At 40.2% G+C, this 18,078-nt stretch overlaps 1 protein-coding gene across 1 annotated transcript; it reads right to left on the reverse strand.

Moving 5' to 3' along the window:
• Window positions 1-7,558: 7,558 nt before the first annotated feature.
• Window positions 7,559-9,793, reverse strand: CLEC14A (C-type lectin domain containing 14A). Its single transcript, XM_084883647.1, has one exon. The coding sequence runs from the start codon at window positions 9,671-9,673 to the stop codon at window positions 8,192-8,194; it is 1,482 nt and encodes a 493-aa protein (XP_084739773.1). The 5' UTR covers window positions 9,674-9,793; the 3' UTR covers window positions 7,559-8,191.
• Between the last annotated feature and the right edge of the window lie 8,285 nt (window positions 9,794-18,078).

Here is an 18,078-nt window from a genome sequence, read left to right on the forward strand (position 1 = left end):
ATTATGGAGCTATAATAACACAACATTGAGTAATTTAGTTCAGCAAAAACACAGGGTACAATGTGAGGTGAGTGTGTACTAACTTGATAAGGACTTGGAGGGGCCTGAGCCAGGCTCATGAATGTAGACTTCACATAATGGGACAACCTTGAGATTCTTTTGAGCAGCATAGTTGAATGATAAAGTAGCAATGAAGAGGATAAGTCTGTTACCAGGCTGGGTAGATCACCAGGAGGAGGAGATAAAAAGTTAAGGGGAAAAATCAGAGTAATGAGATTTCTGCTTGTGGAAGTCATTTAGGATGGATATTCAGCCCAAAGAGAAAAATAGTGCAGACAGGAAAATTAAAGGTAAAAATTGATAAAGTCTCAAATTATGGAGGGGAATGTTAAGACCCTAAAGGAAAGGGTTAGGCATTCCATCTTTGTCTACCCTGAAATAGGAAGGATCTAAGTTCTAGGAAGTTTACATGTTTCCCTGACATTGGGACTAGATGCCCAGTCCCATGTTTTTTGGTCACTAGATCTGTCCAACCTGGTTTACAGTGAGGACACAATTTCCAGTACTTTTTGACTGTCTACATCTGTAAGGTACAAGTTCCCCTTTGATATTGTGTGTTGGACACATTTGGGTTTATTTGTTGTCATGGTAACTTCAACTCTAAGATTTCAAAAGATCCACATCAGGCAAAATAAATTTTAGCTTTTCTCTCTTAATGCTTCCCTCAGGTCCTTCCATCCAGATACATCTCCTGAAGACTGCTATTTACAAATATCAATGCCATGCATGGCTGTGGTTTTCTAAGAGGTTTTCAGTTTCCCTGGGCTATACCCTGAAAAGTAGGGTGTCAATTTCCTTTATACTTATTACTAGTGGTCTGGTGCATGAAATTTGTGCAGTGGTGGGTAGGGGATCCCTCAGCTCAGCCTGAATACTCCCCAGTTGGAAATCACTCTCGCAATCTGGGACTGTTGGCTCCTAACCGCTCACCTGCCTGCCTGTCTAATCATCCCTAACTGCCTCTGCCTGCCTGCCTGATTGCCCCTAACCCCTCTCTGCCTGCCTGCCTGATTGCCCCTAACCTCTCTGCTTACCTGACTGATCATCCCTAAATGCCTCTGTCTGATCACCCCTAACTGCTCTCCTCTGTTGGCCTGATCACCCCTAAACAGTCCTCTCCTGATGGCCTGATCTTGCCCCCAACTACCCTCTCCTACCAGCCTGGTTGCCCCCAAATGCCCTCCCATGCTGGCCTGACCCCTAACTGCCTTTGCCTCGGCCCCCACCACTATGGTTTCATCTGGAAGGAAGTTGGACTTCTGGAAAATGGCCGGTCAACCTGGTCTAATTAGCATATTACCCTTTTATTAGTATAGATTCCCCAATCTATCCAGCTTCTATCGCCATTTCACCTATCACACCAAGGATTCATCCAAGTGAGAAGGTGAACAAGTTTAAATGCCCACTTAGGGACATTCATCTATGTTTACCTCTATTGCACTTATACATGTTTGTTTTTCTCTTTTGTGGTAGAATTCTATCTCATTTTAGAAATTATTACACTTTCTAGTTCTAGCCTCTGAAAAGGCCTAGAAACAATGACTGATTCTATAGCAGTGAGATCCTTGGAGCCCAGACTGAAGTCTTGAACTGGACAATATATAATGACTGTATATAAAATCACCACAGATAATTTTGATAGTGAGGTAGGAATAGGAACCATAGGTGAGGTAAGTTGCCATTAAGGCAAGCCTATAGCAGAAAACCAACTGCTATAATTTCAGAAGGCCCATTCAATGCTCAACACTGCTCCCATCTCTCCCCAGCCCTGAAGATGCCTTGAAAACCAGAATTGCAAGCAGAGTAGCTATGAAAACAATCAGCCTATCAGCCACTAAAAGAGACAAACAAGGTTTTGAACTTTTAAAGACCCCCACTCACAGAAAAGTACCACTAATTGTCTGTAACTGTATATTTAAAACTAAGTTCTAGTACCTGTGAATGATCTTATTTGGAAATATATTTTTACAAATTAAATTAAACTAAAATGAAGTACTATGAATTTGGGTGAATCTTAAACCCAATGACTGGTGTCCTTATAAGAAGAGAGGAATTTGGACACAAAGACAAATAAGAGACACTCACAGAGGTAAGAAGGCCACATGACAATAGGGGTACCCACTGGAGTGATACAGTTGCAAGCCGAGGAACACCAAAGATCATGCCAATTACCAGATACTAGAAAGAGGCAATGAGTGATTCTTCCCTAGAGACTTCAGAGGGATCAAGGCCCTGCTAACAGCTTGATTTCAGATTTCTGACTTCCAGGTCTACAAAAGAATAAATTTTTCCTGTTTTAAGCTTCCTAGTTTGTGGGACTAACTGACAGTAGCTATAGGAATCTAATTACAGATGTTGATGCCAGTGTGGCAAACCAGAGATTAAACAAAAACTAATAAGGAAGGTTTGGGGAAAGAGATGTCCATAGAGGGCTTTGCAAAGCTCCAGTGCATTCTTGGGAATCTAGGAAGGCAAATGCATAAATAATGTAAGGTGGTGCACCGGCCCAGGAAGGATTAAAAAAAGCCCTAATTTTTCCAACTCTGAGAGAAATGCTGAGGCTCTGCCAAAGCAAAAAGTGAAGCCCAAGAAAGAATTTTTAACTTTCTGAGCATTGAAGTCCTGCTACCACATACACAGAGCTCTCCACAAAGGGTGGGAGATTTATTGATCCAATCATTTAAATAACTTTCTTTTTAATCACTAGCTGACCATTAAGCTAACTGAGCAGAGAAGTTAGTTCAATGGTTACACATGGCAGAGACTTAATTAGAAAAAGTAACCAAAACAAACAGCAGCAGCAACAAACTATGGTGTGGCTACTGGGGGATGGATTTACAGAACCACCACATTATGTTATTTAAAACATCTGACTTTCAACAAAATGCATGACTTATACAAAGAAATAGGAAAGCAGCTGCATGAAAGAAGCTTAAAGGTACCAAGAGGAAAACCATTAAAAATGTACAAAGGTCCCTCAATAAAATGAACTAACTTTTAAAAAAATTTTCTTTATTGATCAAGGTATTACATATGTGTCCTTATTTCCCCCCCACCCCCATTGCATCCCCCAAACCCCCACTCATGCCCTCATCCTCCTGGCGTCTGTGTCCATTAGACTTATATGCATGCATACAAGTCCTTTGGTTGATCTCTCCCCCTTACCCCACCTTCCCCTACCTTCCCTCTGAAGTTTCATGGTCTGATTGATATTTCTCTGTCTCTGGATCTGTTCTTGTTCACCAGTTTATGTTGTTCATTATATTCCACAAATGAGTGAGATCATGTGATATTTATCTTTCTCTGACTGACTTATTTCACTTAGCATAATGGTCTCAAAAAATGAACTAACTTTTATAAAAAAAACTATGGAGCCCAGAAGGCAGCATGATGACTTAAGCAAAGCATTAAAAAAAATCAACTAAAAAATTCTATGTCTACCAAAACTATCCTTCAAAAATAAAGAAGAAATTAAAGCATTCTCAAATAAACAAAATTTGAGAAAATTTGTTGCCAGCAGACGTTTCCTATAAGAAAACACAATGAAGTCCTTCAGAATGATAAAAGATATCAACCAGTAACAAAATTACACAAAGATATAATGAGCACTGGTAAAGGTAACTAAATACATAAATATCAAAGACAGTATAAATGTATTTTTCTTTATAACTTTTTATTCTCCTATATGATCTTAAAAGAACTGCATAATAAAGCAATTGTCATAAAACTGTGATGCTGGGCTTATAGAATATTAAGATGTAATTCCTTTGACAATAATAACACAAAGTTGAAGGTAGATAGCAGACCTTTACTTAAACTGACCCCATCCCCAAGAGAGGATGTAGCAGCTATGTTGGAGCAAAATTGTGGTATACTGTTAAGATTAGTTGGTATTTCTCCTAATTATGCAGTCTTTAAATTAAGATATTAATGTAATTTCCATGGGAGCCAATTAAAAGAAAAACTTATGAAAGCAAAAGAAACAATAAGAAAATTAAAATGGTATTCTATCAACTATTTATTTAATACAGAAGAAAAAGTAATGAAGGAACAAAAAAGGAAATGAGATATGTAGAAAGCAAATAGGAAATAAGATGTGACCTAACTTATCAGTAAGTACATTGATGACAAATGTATTTCACATCCATTCAGTAGGCAGAGATCGGAGAGTGGATTAAAAAAATAGTCTGATTATATACTGTCTACAGAAGACACGTTAGATTCAAAGACACAAACAGTTGAAAGATATCGACTACAGAAAGATTGATGCAAAAAGATATACCAGCGAAAAGCAACCACAAGAGAGCTGAAGTTGCTCTACCAATATCATGCAAGATAGACTTTAAAACAAAAAATGTAACTAGAGGTAAAGAGCAACAATTTATAATGATAAAAGAGTCCATACATCTGGAGATATATTAATTATAAGCATATATGCACTTAACAACAGAGCTCAAAAAATATATATATATGGTTTTAAAACATGGCAGAACTAAAACTAAAGGTAGAGATAGATAATTCAACATTTAAAATGAGTGACCTCAGTAAGTTAAAAAGAGTTGAAGCCATGCAAAGTATGTTTTTTTAACTGCAATGAAATAAAATTAAAAACAGAAGGAATGTAGGGACGGTGTAAAATGTGGAGATTAAGCAACATCCTCCTAAATAATCAATATAGTTTAAAAAACACAAGGAAAATTAGAAAATTCTTTGAGATGAATGAAAATGAAAACACAAAATGGCCAAATTGCCAAAACTGGTTTGGCTCAGTGGATAGACCTTTGGCCTGCAGACTGAAAGGTCCCAGGTTCAATTCTGGTCAAGGGCATGTACCTTGATTGCGGGCACATTCCCAGTAGGGAGTGTGCAAGAGGCAGCTGATCGATGTTTCTCTCTCATTGATGCTTCTAACTCTCTAACCCTCTCTCTTCCTCTCTGTAAAAAGTCAATAAAATATATTAAAAAAAACCACAAAAAACAAAATGGCCAAATTTACTGGGTGCCACTAAAGCAGTGCTTAGAGGGAAATGGATAGCTATAAAAATCTGTATTAATAAAGAAAAATTTTAAATCAATTATCTAATTTTCCACTCTAAAAAATTGGAAAAATAACACAGTAAACCCAAAACAAAGAAAATGATAGAATAATAAAGATTAGGGGGGAAAAAATGACATAGAGGTTAGAAATACAAAGAGAAAAACAGATGATTCCCAAGGTTATTTGAATAGATCAACAAAATTGGCAGACTGACCCCCTTCCCCAAAGAAGAAATACTCAAGTTACCAAAATTAGAAATAGAAGAGAGAAGATCATTACCAATTCTATGGAAATGAAAAAAAGAATTATATGGAAATTCTATGCCAACAAATTAAATAACCTAGAAATAATTACTAAAGTATTCAGAGGTAATGGAGCATTAGGCCTGAAATTAACTCGTAAATAATTCAAGAAAAAAAAAGTTTTACAGTACTCACTATTTCTGTATGTATGAAATTATTTTAAAAAGAGAGAAAAATAAAAGAATGATACCATCAAGGCCACTATTCACAGCAAGGCTTATCATTGTAAGAAAGAAGGAATCTCGAAGTTCAGCAATAATGGTTTACTTCTAATCAGTGGAAAAGTTCATTAATATACAGGTTTCAACATGTACACATGTGCACAAGCACAAATGCCTGGATTTGTGTTTACAGATGTAGTGCAGTGTCAGAATCAGCTGGAAGGCTAAGGTGTGGCTGTTGCAGTGGATGGCTGAGATAAAGAGAAGGTATTTGGAAGTGAGGAAGTCAAGGAACAGGAATGCACAATATTGGAAGAGTCTTACTTGAGGGCTTTGAGATTGTGTAAGATGATGGCAGGACTTAGGCTGTACAGAAAGACTGTAAGTTAGGTCCCAAGTCAGGGAAGAGGGCTTTAAGTAAGAAAGAAATGAACCTCAAAGAGGTTGGAGAATTAATGAAGTGATAGTGGAGAAGTGCAGAGGAAGGACACGGATCCTAACCTTAAATATTTCTTAAGCACTGTGCCTAGCTGGCCTGATTCTGACATAGATTCAAAATTTTATGGAAGACTTCATAGCTAGAAATCAAAGGAAATTACATGAAGCCTGGTCTGCAATCGCTATGTCTCAGGAAATCAAATATGAAAGAGTTTTCTGTAATTCTTTTCTGATCTACTTACAAGGAGAATAGGGGGAAAGAACAGAGTAATTGAGCTAACACTAATTTATTCTTCACACTTGTTTGTGAAATGATTTTATTTAAAATCCTTTTGAATGTTGTTGAATCTAATTCATTTGTGATTTTATTTAAATGCAACTGTTTAGACAAAGCTTTAACATATGAAGCAAATTACCGGTTACTTTATTCCTTTAATGTTATAACACCATATGTACTATATATACAGGGAAGGCCAAAAGTAGGTTAATAATAATAATAAATATTATAATAAATAAATAATACAGTAAACTCTGTCTTGTGTACTCATAATTGTAAACCTACTTTTGCCCACCCCAGTATATGTTTTGTACATTGTGCACATTCAAAAACATAAAAATGGTTCTATGAAAATATAGTGTAAACTTTATGGTTGCTAAGCTTGTTTCTCTATCTCCATGCACCAGTCTCCACATACTTAATTTTAAAGATTTGTTATACTAGTAGAAGAATATTTTCTGGAAAGGGGGAATCTCAATTCCACTAGATGGTGATTATTATTATTGGCTTAACTGTTTTTTGAGGAATGATTCATTTAAATTACATTGTAATACCCCAAGTTATAACAAGATGATATATATTTGTATTTACCATTTACACTTAAACTACTAATTCTTATGGAAAGTTGTTCGTCATGCTTTTGCCCCTGTAGACTCTTATTAAATTGAAATCACTTCAAGATGAGTATGTATGCTCACTACACATACTTTCATTAAGTGGGGGAAGGAAATTATTTGGAATTCAAGTTTTTCCATGGGCTAAACAGTGCACAAGAACCAGCAGCTACAGAGGAAATCCAGCTTACTTTTGTTCTAATGCACCCAGAAGATTTCAAATCAATACTTAGCATTAATGTTTTAATGCAAAATTAACATTGCTATAATTGGAAGTGAGCATCAGCATCCTGCTATTTCGGAGAGGGCTGTTTGGTTGGGAAGGCCGTTATGCTGGAGAGCACAAACATTGGGAGAACAAAACAAATCATTTGTTTCCTTGAGCAAGGACACAGAGTAAACACTTGAATTCCTGGTCAACTATAATTTGCTTCTAGAGCCAGCAAATTTGGCAACACTGCAGTTTAGATTTATAGCAGAGCACACACATAGCAGTAACTTTGAAAGCAAAATATATTTTAAAAAAAGAAAACAAGGAAAAAGTTACTAGTTCTTAAAATTTCTTCCGTCAACCTAAAAGCAAGGATGTATTCTTGCTGCCATGACCATGTTCCTCAGCCGCTCTTCCCAAATAAGTACTCCTCCAGGAAATCAATGACATTTGAGTCTGGGTTATCAACAATCCTTTATTTATTTATTTATTATTTATTTATTTATTTTTGCCTGGGATTTTTAAATCAATATGTTCCCAGTCTGAACATTGTTTTTCTTTCCATCATGGTAAAAAATAAATGTAAAATATTGTATTGTTTTCTATATGCTTTCAATATCTTTTAAAAAAATACATTTATTGATTTTTTTACAGAGAGGAAGGGAGAGGGATAGAGAGTTAGAAACATTAATCAGCTGCCTCCTGCACACCCCCTATTGGGGATGTGCCCGCCACCAAGGTACATGCCCTTGACAGGAATTGAACCTGGGACTCTTGAGTCCATAGGCTGACATTCTACCCACTGAACCAAAGGTCACTATCTTAAAAAGTTCAGTCACTTCTTCAAATCCACAAGAAAGGCACTCTCTCATGTAACATCCTGGGCTCAGTACTCCCTAAGGCACTCCCACCTCTTCCCTATTAGAAGAGGAGCATCCAGTTCAGCTGTAGCTCCTGCGTGGAGTAGAGGGAGTTTAGGGGAAGGGAACTTCTACAGGAATCCTCAGTTCCATAGATAAGCCCTCTTCTCCGTTCCTTTTCACTGAGAGTGAAAAACTATTCACGAGTGCTCACTCACTGTCCTCTTTCACTATGTGACTTCGGAGTCCAAAGAGGACCCATCAGTGAGGCGCCATCTGCTCTGTTTTGCAGCCTGGACTTCACCCGTTGCACAGTTTGCGGAACTGGAGCTCAGAGCAGTAGCCTGCGCACCACTCTCCACCGCAGGAGCAGCCAAAGGCCCCTTTCCTGGCCTAGAGGAAGGGCTTTTGTGAAAGCAGAGTTTGAAAAGCCCCAGCACTGTCATGGTCAAGATCACCAGCACTACCACTGCTATGCTCACAAGTATGAAGACCACGGTGGAGGAGGAGTCCAAACCACGGGGACTGGCAGAGGACGACGTGGAATTAGACGTGGGAATCACGCTTCCTGAAGAAGTGACGGTGGCCTCTGAGTTGGCTTGAGGGGACATCTGAAGGGTGGGCAGCGTGCTCTTTGCTGCCCACCCAGGGATCTCAGAAATGAATGTGGCTGAATTGCCTTGTCCAGGGACCTGGGGCATCTCTCCTGGTTTGTCAGGGACCCTGGGTGACCACGTTCTCCTCGGCGTGGGGCTGGCTGCGGTGGCCAGCGGGGGCCTGGCGGGCACCATGGTTGCCCCCGGGTCCGGCTGTTCTCCTCCATAGGTTACACAGGAGCGTCTGTCTCTCCCCAGCAGGAAGCCCGCAGCACACTCGCAGACAAAGCCTTCCAAGTCGTCCAGGCAGTCCGAGAGCTCGGCGCATCTGCCTGCGCGGAGGTACCGCCCGGGGCAGGGACAGAGCGCAGCCCCGGGGGGCATCCCGTCCCAGCGAGCGCCGGCCCCGTCCACGATGCAGGTGGCCGTGGCCGCGGCGGGTGGCCGCCCGGGGCAGCGCGCACTCACCTCGGTGCCAGGCGGGCTGAAGGCCAGCGCCGCGCTGTGCAGCTGGAAGGGCGCGCGGAAGCTCAGGGCGGAGGCGGCGCCGGGGCGCGGCGCGGGGCACAGGCCCTCGAAGCGGTACTTGCACAGGTAGCCGTGGGCGCGCAGGTGGCAGCGCAGCTCCCTCCAGCCCGCGGGCTCCGCGCCCTCGGCGGCCTGCAGCGCCGCGCAGGCCCGCACCACGCAGGAGCGCTGCGGCTCCAGCACCCACGGCAGCGTCTCGTTTTCCGGCCCGTCCACGTCCACATCATCGACGTCGGGGCTCACCCAGGAGAAACCCCGCAGCGGCTCGCCCTCCAGGGTGCACTCGGACGGCCTGCGCTCCAGCGCCACCCAGAACAGAAGGTCCCTGGAGCCGCCTCCGGGCCCCGGGCCCGCGCGCAGGAGGGCCAGCACCTCGCGGAGCTCCGCGCCCCCGCGCACCGTGCTGAGCGCCCCGCCGCGCAGGCTGCAGGCCTCCTGGGCCGCCGGCCGCTTGATGCCGGCGTGGTGCAGGCTGTAGCAGGCCCCCGCGGCGGAGCAGCCCGCGCGGTCGGCGGTGGGGTGCTCGCCACGGCCGGGCCGGGGCCAGAGCGCCTGCCAGAGGAGGCACAGCGTGAGCGCCGGCCTCATCCTGGAGGCCCCGCGCGCAGCTGCTCCCCACTGGGCTCCGTCCCGCCCGAGGGCTCCGAGGTGTCCCTAAGCGCGGTCCCCGCCCTCCACAGCGGGCTCTACCCTTCCTTCCCCCGCCCGCCCCCGCTCCCACCCCCAGCCCCACCCCCAACCTCCAAGAACCCCCACCAGGGTCCTGGCAGCAAACAGGCTTCCCTTAGGCCGAGACAGGAAATGTGCCGGGAGCTCTGCCAGCGCCGGTGCAGCCCTGATTTATGCTGGGGTCAGGCACACAGCTGGCGCGGGGCGCAGGGAACGCAGTCCACCAGAGGTCAAACACCCTGCTAAGAGCAAGAGGGGAAGAAACCCTATGCTTGGGCGGGGGTCTGGCGGGGGGAGGTACGGGGGTGGTAGTGGGGGGGTGGGAGTTTAGGGAGTTTTAGAACCTTAAATCCCCAAACACTTTGGTGAACACGGACAGGAAGGGCTGGAGAAGAGGAACTCGCCCCCGGCCCACGCCCGCCCATTGTGCTTCATCCGGAGCCTTGGCTTTGGAACCGCAGTTGGTAGAGGGCTCCAGCTTCCATCAGGCCTGCGACTAAAGGGGCAGAATCCTGCGGGAAATACAAACAGCTCTTTTCCTCCCGGAGGCCGCACTGTCTAACCGCTGGTCTGTCGCTGGGCTCTGCCTGTCTGTTCTATCCAAGGAGACTCAGGTGTCCTGTTAATGAAAGAATGAGAGTTCCTTTGGGGTATCTTAGTGGGGAGTCCTGCTTCTTGGGTGGGCAGTTGCCTTAAACGTTTGTTTTTCGCTTCCATTTGTTTCTCTTGGGAGTGGCCCATGCTGGTTCATTGAGGAAAGGAGAAATGTAGGCCCAAATGGGAAAAAGCCATAGGTCTTTACCCTTGTTAGGTTGCTAGCTCCTTATCACTATATTATTTCATGACTTCTTCCAGTTTACAGATTATATGTAAATGAATTCATGGTCATATTAATGTTTGAGAACAACTCCTCCACCTCTGATTTTATCCTTGAACTATTTCACATTATCTTCTCCTAGGATTTAGTGTCAATATTTGCACCATTACGTTGTAGAAGTCACCTTTAAGGGTCACTAGAGTTCAATAGCCTAAAGAAGTGAAAATATTTATAACATTGTAATGCATATTTAATATTGTAAGAAAAGTATTAAACTCCACAACTTAAAAACTGAGTGAGTCAATTTCTTTAGAGTTCCAACGGGTGTTCTGTTTAAATATAAACATTTCAACTCAGTTGAGAGTGGGTAGGAATTAAAGACAAGTGAAGAAAAGAAAGGTTAAACACTGCACTGTCTATGAAAGAATTTTCTGGTTAGCAAATTAAGCAATTCTACATCATTTTGAGAAATAAATGCTGTAATCAGAAATACATAGAGTTTCAAGAAAGCCCTCTTAAACGTGCATGATGCTTTTGCATACCTATATTCAGAATGAAAGTTGCCATTCCATGAATAACGCATACCACATTTTAAAACTCGCTTTGCTTTCTTGAATGCTGCTGTCCAGGTTACTGAGGAGAAGGAGGAAGGAAGGTTTCAGGATCACATTTGTATGTTCCCACCTCATTTTTACCACTGCTCTCATTTTTCTGCTCTTAGAAAGTCCATGTATCTTAACAAAAGATATAAATACCAGGAATCATCATCACACTTACCTTGTTTTTGCTCACTGAGGAGTTTTGCCTCAGGATTTCTATTCTATCCTCACTCTTTCCCAGTTGAAAGGACATTCATTAGTCCTTCATTTCAGATGTCTTAGAATAACCTTAAACATGACTGCATTTTAATTAACTAATGTCTTACAAGAAAGGAACATGAAAATTCAAAAATCTAGTTGAATGGATTTTAAAAATACTTAATCACTTGGGCCAGTTCTGTATGCTTTTGTAATCTAATGATTATATATTTGTAAATGTATCCATATAGCATTGCATATTTTAATAATATAAAACATTTTATAAACCTAAGTAGTCAATAGAAATATTTTAGATATTTTTAGAATCACTTGGTATGAGATGAGGTTTCTAGACTAAGGAAGAATGACTGACAGGAAAGCTGAGAGCAAATACATGATCTCACATCCTGACATCCTGCCTAAGGAGGTGGGATATAAGAAGAGAACATAGTGGCTAGAATGATTCCATATCAGGGTCCTAACCATGCTTACAATGATATGAGAGAAAAGTGAGGGGAAAAAAATTAGCTCAAGGAAATTTTTTTTTACCATTTTGTGACTAATTACTTTATACTGATTTACATACAATTAAATTGAGATCAAAGGAGCAATGAACATAAGATTCTGGGTGATGGATCCTTTTGGTGAGAGTGAGGAAGGGGGATAGATTGGTGAGGGAGCCAAGGGTTGGATGTGGACTGTTGCTGGAGTCCTAGCTTTTGTTTTGGATAGTGGATTTATGGATGATTATTCCACTATGAAAAAAATAATTAAATAATTTTTAAATGAATAAAAGTTGCTATATCTAGACAAATTATGAAAGAATAACATGAACGAAATATTATAATTAGTCTAATTCTGAGCAGCTGAATTCCACCATGTAAAGTCAAAATAAAATCAAGATGTGGATGTAGTTTTCTTTACTACCCAAATTTATGGGTGAAGCATTTTTAAATTTAAGCCAATTTTTATTCTAAAAAACACAATTGGTAAAATATTTTCCCTGTGTTTTTAGACTTTTCAGACAAACTGCATATTATTAGTAAGAATCACATATGGCATTTATTTATTTATACACTATTCATTTATATAAGGCTAACCAAGGAATGTATAAAGAAGTATATGAGATAATATATAAAGAACACATTTACTCCAGCATTTTCAATTTGATTATTAATTTAAAGTATTAGAAACATAGATATAGAAATATAACATTTTAGTAATCATATCCTTTGCAATCTCAAATTTACAAATTTTTTAAAAGTATATTTTACTGATTTTTTACAGAGAGGAAAAGAGAGGGACAGAGAGTTAGAAACATCAATGAGAGAGAATCATCAATCAGCTGCCTCTTGCACACCCCCACTGGGGATGTGCCCACAACCAAGGTACATGCCCTTGACTGGAATCGAACCTGGGACCCTTCAGTCCACAGGCTGACGCTCTATCCACTGAGCTAAACCAGTTTCGACATAAATTGTTGATCCTCTCTGAATAACTTCTATGATTACTGAAAGAAAATAACAGCTGGCTCTTCACATATTTCTGAGTTCACTTAAATATAAAAAGGCTTTAGAAGAAATTGAAAAGAAGACAGCATCCCAATAGGTCAGTATAATGCTCAGTGTTGTGGGGTTGAACCCTGGGTTCAAAATAAGACCACTGGAGGCTGATGACTGATTAAAAAAAAAAAAAAAAAGCAGGCAAGGATTTATTGAACTGGCCAGGACGACCACAAGAGCAACACAGGCAGGTGGCCACACTCATGACCACACAGTTCCAGGTGTATGCAGTCTTTTTAAAGGTCCAAACCACAGGAATTTTCCTTTGTTTTCAATTCTAAATTCTAAAGGCTGGGAACAGCCCCCAGGGGCCATTGGAATATGGCCCTATCAGTGGTTAATTTCTAAAGGTTATCTACAGTTTCTACCCCCGAAGCTACTGAGTCAGTGGGAATCAATCTCCTGTAGTTCTGGTCCCAGGCACAGGAAGATTGCCTTAGCCTCCAGGTCTCCACCTGGAAGCTGAGGTAACTACCCTATGTTTAAGCAGGTGCAGAAGCCAGAATAGCACAGTTAAAATTCAAACAGCAGTTTTTACCCAAGTATGGTTGCTACCATATTTCACTCAGAAGCTAATCTGTAGAGACTAAATACATTGTGGAGATTCCTAGCTTATTATAATTGTTTTGGACCTAAACAAAATGATCAATATTTTTATATTTTTAACAGAAAATTTTAAATTTTATTTCTCAAGTGTCCATGAAGTGCTTAATGAATGACAAAATATGGTAATTTTATTTGGTGAAAACGAAACTTCTAACCATCATTATATACATATTCTAAAGAGGATATATGGTTTGACTCTTAACACAAAAGATTATATAGGCTAATAACCTAACATATTTATACACATCTGAATAAAGACTTATTTTCAATGGCATTATATCTAAGACACATGCATATACAGTCAGTCATTTCAGAATGTATGTCATAATGATAGGTATTCCTCTGGCTTAGTTAACAACATGACTAACAGATATAAGAAATTTTAAAAAACATTAAATTTCAGTTTGTTTATTCAAACTGCTCTCTAAACAGAGGCAGTGTTGAACATATTCCATCTGCGTTGGATGTAACGTAAAAATTTTTCTTTGGTGCCATTACAGAATTAGTACACTTCTCCATTGCCAAGTTTATAATGAAGAAATAATGGAGGAATGACTCATGCACACAAAAGGCTTTTTATAATCCAAATGCCTAACAAGTTCTAAAGTATAAGTGTTTATCCTACTACCAAGATATTTTTTAAAAATTTCTACAAAGCTGGTTTATGGGCCACTGTAGAAAATCAGTCTCAATACTCGGTCACACAATAATACACACACACACACACACACACACACACACACACACACACACCTCACCCAGTCCCTTCACCCTTTTTGGCAGATGACAATAAAAGTTAAACTTGTAGGGTTTGTTAACCTCATCCAGCAAACAAACTACAGCTGTATGGAGGTGGGGAAGTGGTGGGCAGGTTGCAGACTGTCTCCTTAGATAAAATTTAGCGTTGATGTGATCTCTGGTATCAGGTGCACAGATCTTGGAGTTCTTTCAGGCCTGGTCCTGAGTCTTTCCACTAGATAATGTCTTCCTCATGATCTCATCTCATATGGTCCTATTATTTTGAATATCATCTCTGTGCCAATGATGCCCAAACATATCCACGCTTATTCTTGACTGAGCTCTAAATTTATATATCCACCGACTACTTAATATTTCCACTTTGGTACCTCCTAGGTATTTAAAATTCTCATGTCCTGAACAGAACTTTGGTTCTTCTTTCCTGAGCCAGCTTGTCATCTTGATTTCATAATTTTAATCAATGGCACATCTATTCCCCCAAATTCACCTCTAGCTCCCTCACCTATTATACTGGTCAGGTTTTTTTCAATTGTAATTAACAGAAACCCAACTCAAGCTAACAAAAGGGAATTATGTGTTTAAGTCCTTTATCCATTTTGAGTTTATTTTTGTGTCTGGTGTAAGTTGGTGGTCTTTCTTTCTTTCTTTCTTTCTTTCTTTCTTTCTTTCTTTCTTTCTTTTTCTTTTTCTTTATTTTTTGCATGTATCTGTCCAATTTACCCAACACAATTTATTGAAGAGACTGTTTGACTCCATTGTATGCTCTTGCCTCCTTTGTCAAATATTAACTGGGTATAGTGGTTTGGGTTCATTTCTGGGTTCTCTCTTCTAGTCCATTGGTCTATATGTCTGTTCTTATGCCAGTACCAGGCAGTTTTGAGAACAGTGGTTTTGTAATATAGCTTGATATCTGGTATTGAGATCCCTCCTACTTTGTTCTTCTTTCTCAGCTCAATATTGCTGCAGCTATTGGGTCTTTTTTTATTCCAGATGAACTTTTGGAGAATTTCTTCTAGGTCTGTGAAATATGCCATTGGTATTTTAATGGGGAGTGCATTGAATCTATAGATTGCTTTGGGTAGTATGGGCATTTTAATGATGTTGATTCTACCAATCCATGAACATAGTATGTTCTTCCATCTGTTTATGTCTTACTCTAACATAAGAAGGGAAACCATAAAAATATTAAAGGAATCCACAGGCAGTGAAATCTAGATATTTGCTGAAGCAATATTTTCTCTGATACAGCTTCTAGGGCAATGGAAAATAAAGAGAAAATAAACAAATGGGACTACATCAAAATAAAAAGCTTCTGCACAACAAAAGAAACCATCAACAAAACAAAAAGAAACCCTAATGCATGGGAAAACTTATTTGTCAATGTTATCTTTGATAAGTGTTTAATCTCCAACGTTTACAGGGAACTCATACAACTTAACAAAAGGAAGATAAACAACCCAATCAAAAAATAGGCAAAGGACCTAAATAGATACTTTTTGAAAGAGGACATGAAATCCCAAGAGATATATGAAAACATGTTCAAAGTCACTAATCATCCAAGAGATGCAACTCAAAATGATAATGAGATACCATCTCACACTTGTCAGAATGGCTATCATTAACAAATCAACAAATGACAAGTGCTGGCGAGGAAGCAAAGAAAAAGGAACCCTCATACACTGCTGGTGGGAATGCAGACTGGTGTAGCCACTGTGGAGAATAGTATGGAGTTTCCTCAAAAAACTAAAAATGGAACTTCCATTTGACCCAGTGATCCCACTTCTAGGAATATATTCCAAGATACCAGAAACAATAATCAGAAAGGATATATGCACCCCCTATGTTCATAGCAGCACAATTCACCATAGCTAAGATTTGGAAACAGCCTAAGTGCTCATCAGCAGATGAGTGGATTAAAAAACTGGTACATCTACACAATGGAATACTATGCTTCTGTAAAAAAGAAGGAACTCCTACCATTTACAATAGCATGGATGGACCTAGAGAGCATTATGCTAAGTGAAGTAAGTCAGTCAGAGAAAAATAAATATCACATGATTCACCCATTTATGGGATATTATGAACAACATAAACTGATGAACAAAAATAGATCCAGAGACAGAGAAGCATCTATCAGACTGTCAAACCTCAGAGGAAAGGAAGGAAAGGGAGGGGTAAGGGGAAAGATCAACCAAAGGACTTATTTGCATGTATATAAGCCTAACCAATGGACACAGACCCCAGGAGGATGAGGGCATGATTTGGGGGGGAGGGTAGGGGAAGTAATGGGGGAATAAGAACACATATGTAATACCTTAATCAATAAAGAAAAAAATAATAGCTAACCTATGAAAAAGAATGTGAGTCACATATGTACCTTTATAATGTCTAGTAGCTTCATTAAAGTGTAAAAAAAAAGGGGGGGGGCAGAGATATGTGATCAGTGTAACTGGGGAAAATCCTGGAGTAGTTCCAATAGTCAAATGGACAACCACGAGGTTCTATCACTCCAGAATTTATCTCAATGTCTCTCCCTTTTTGTTTTTTCTGTGTGGCTGCATCCTCTCCCTTTGGCCTTTATCCAAATAACCTCAAACAAGACCACTGGCTTTTGTCACGTTGCACCCTTATAATATTCTACTAAAGGAGAGTGTTCCTCTTTAATGCCATTAGGAAAATTCCAAGAAAGGATTCTTTTTTAACTCTCACCTGAGGATATGTTTAGAGAGGGGAAGGAAGACAGAGACATCAGTCAGTTGCTCCCCATATGTGCCCCAACTGGTGATTGAATCCACAACCAGGGATGTGCCTTGACTGGGAATTGAACCAGTAACTTTTCAGTGCACGGGACAACACTCAACCAACTGAGTCACTCTTGCTGGGCTTGAGAAAGGGTTCTTACCAATCCAGCTTCAGTAATTTGCCAATCATTGGCTCAATCATTGTAGCCAAAAAGATAGAACCTAGAGATTAGTGATTTCCTTCAGAGAACAGAAGTATATATAGGGAATATTCAGTTCTAAATCTATGATATAACTTGAATGGATCCAGTTTTATATCTTCATTTTGATGATTTTTCATGTCTTCTCACTGGTTTTCCTGCATCTTTCTGGATGCCATGGATCTATTCTCAGAGTTATAAGTAAGACTCGAGAGCCTTGTCTGATTATGACTCTTTTCTGTGTAAATCCCTTTAATGACTTTCTATTGCTCTTAAAATATGTAAACCTCAAAATCCTTACTGAAACCCACAAGATGCTGGCTCCTATGCCCCTTCCCAGCTTTATCTTCTTGTCCTTCAGGTCCCAGTTTTATTGCCAGCACCACAATGAGATAGATCTTCAAGGCAGCCCAATCTCCACTCCCCTACTAAACAATCCTCTATGCCCAGTCTCTTTCAATGACATCAACCTATTTTGTTTTCTCCATTGCAATTATTAATCTCTGAAATTATCTTATTCATTTGATTGTTCTTGTCTGTCTCACACTTAAGTTCCATAAAAAGGTAGTACTTAATTACAAATGAGTAAATGAATGTATAAATGAATCTTCCAGCATCTCCCCCTGCATTTTTAAGAAGTGTGAAATATAATGTACATATAGAAAACTGTCTAAAACACTATGTACAGTTTTTCAAATAATCAGTAAGTCACCATCCAAGCTAGGACATGGAATAGGGCCAGCTTATGATTGTAAGTTGGAATATTTCCTCTCTTCTCTGCTCAAACTAAGGCAACTTCTCTTGCAATCCTCTGGGATTAGAAGAGGAAGGTTTACTTCTGG

This window comes from Pipistrellus hanaki (assembly GCF_964339955.1).
Source record: "Pipistrellus hanaki genome assembly, chromosome: 1".
Lineage (NCBI taxonomy): Eukaryota > Metazoa > Chordata > Mammalia > Chiroptera > Vespertilionidae > Pipistrellus > Pipistrellus hanaki.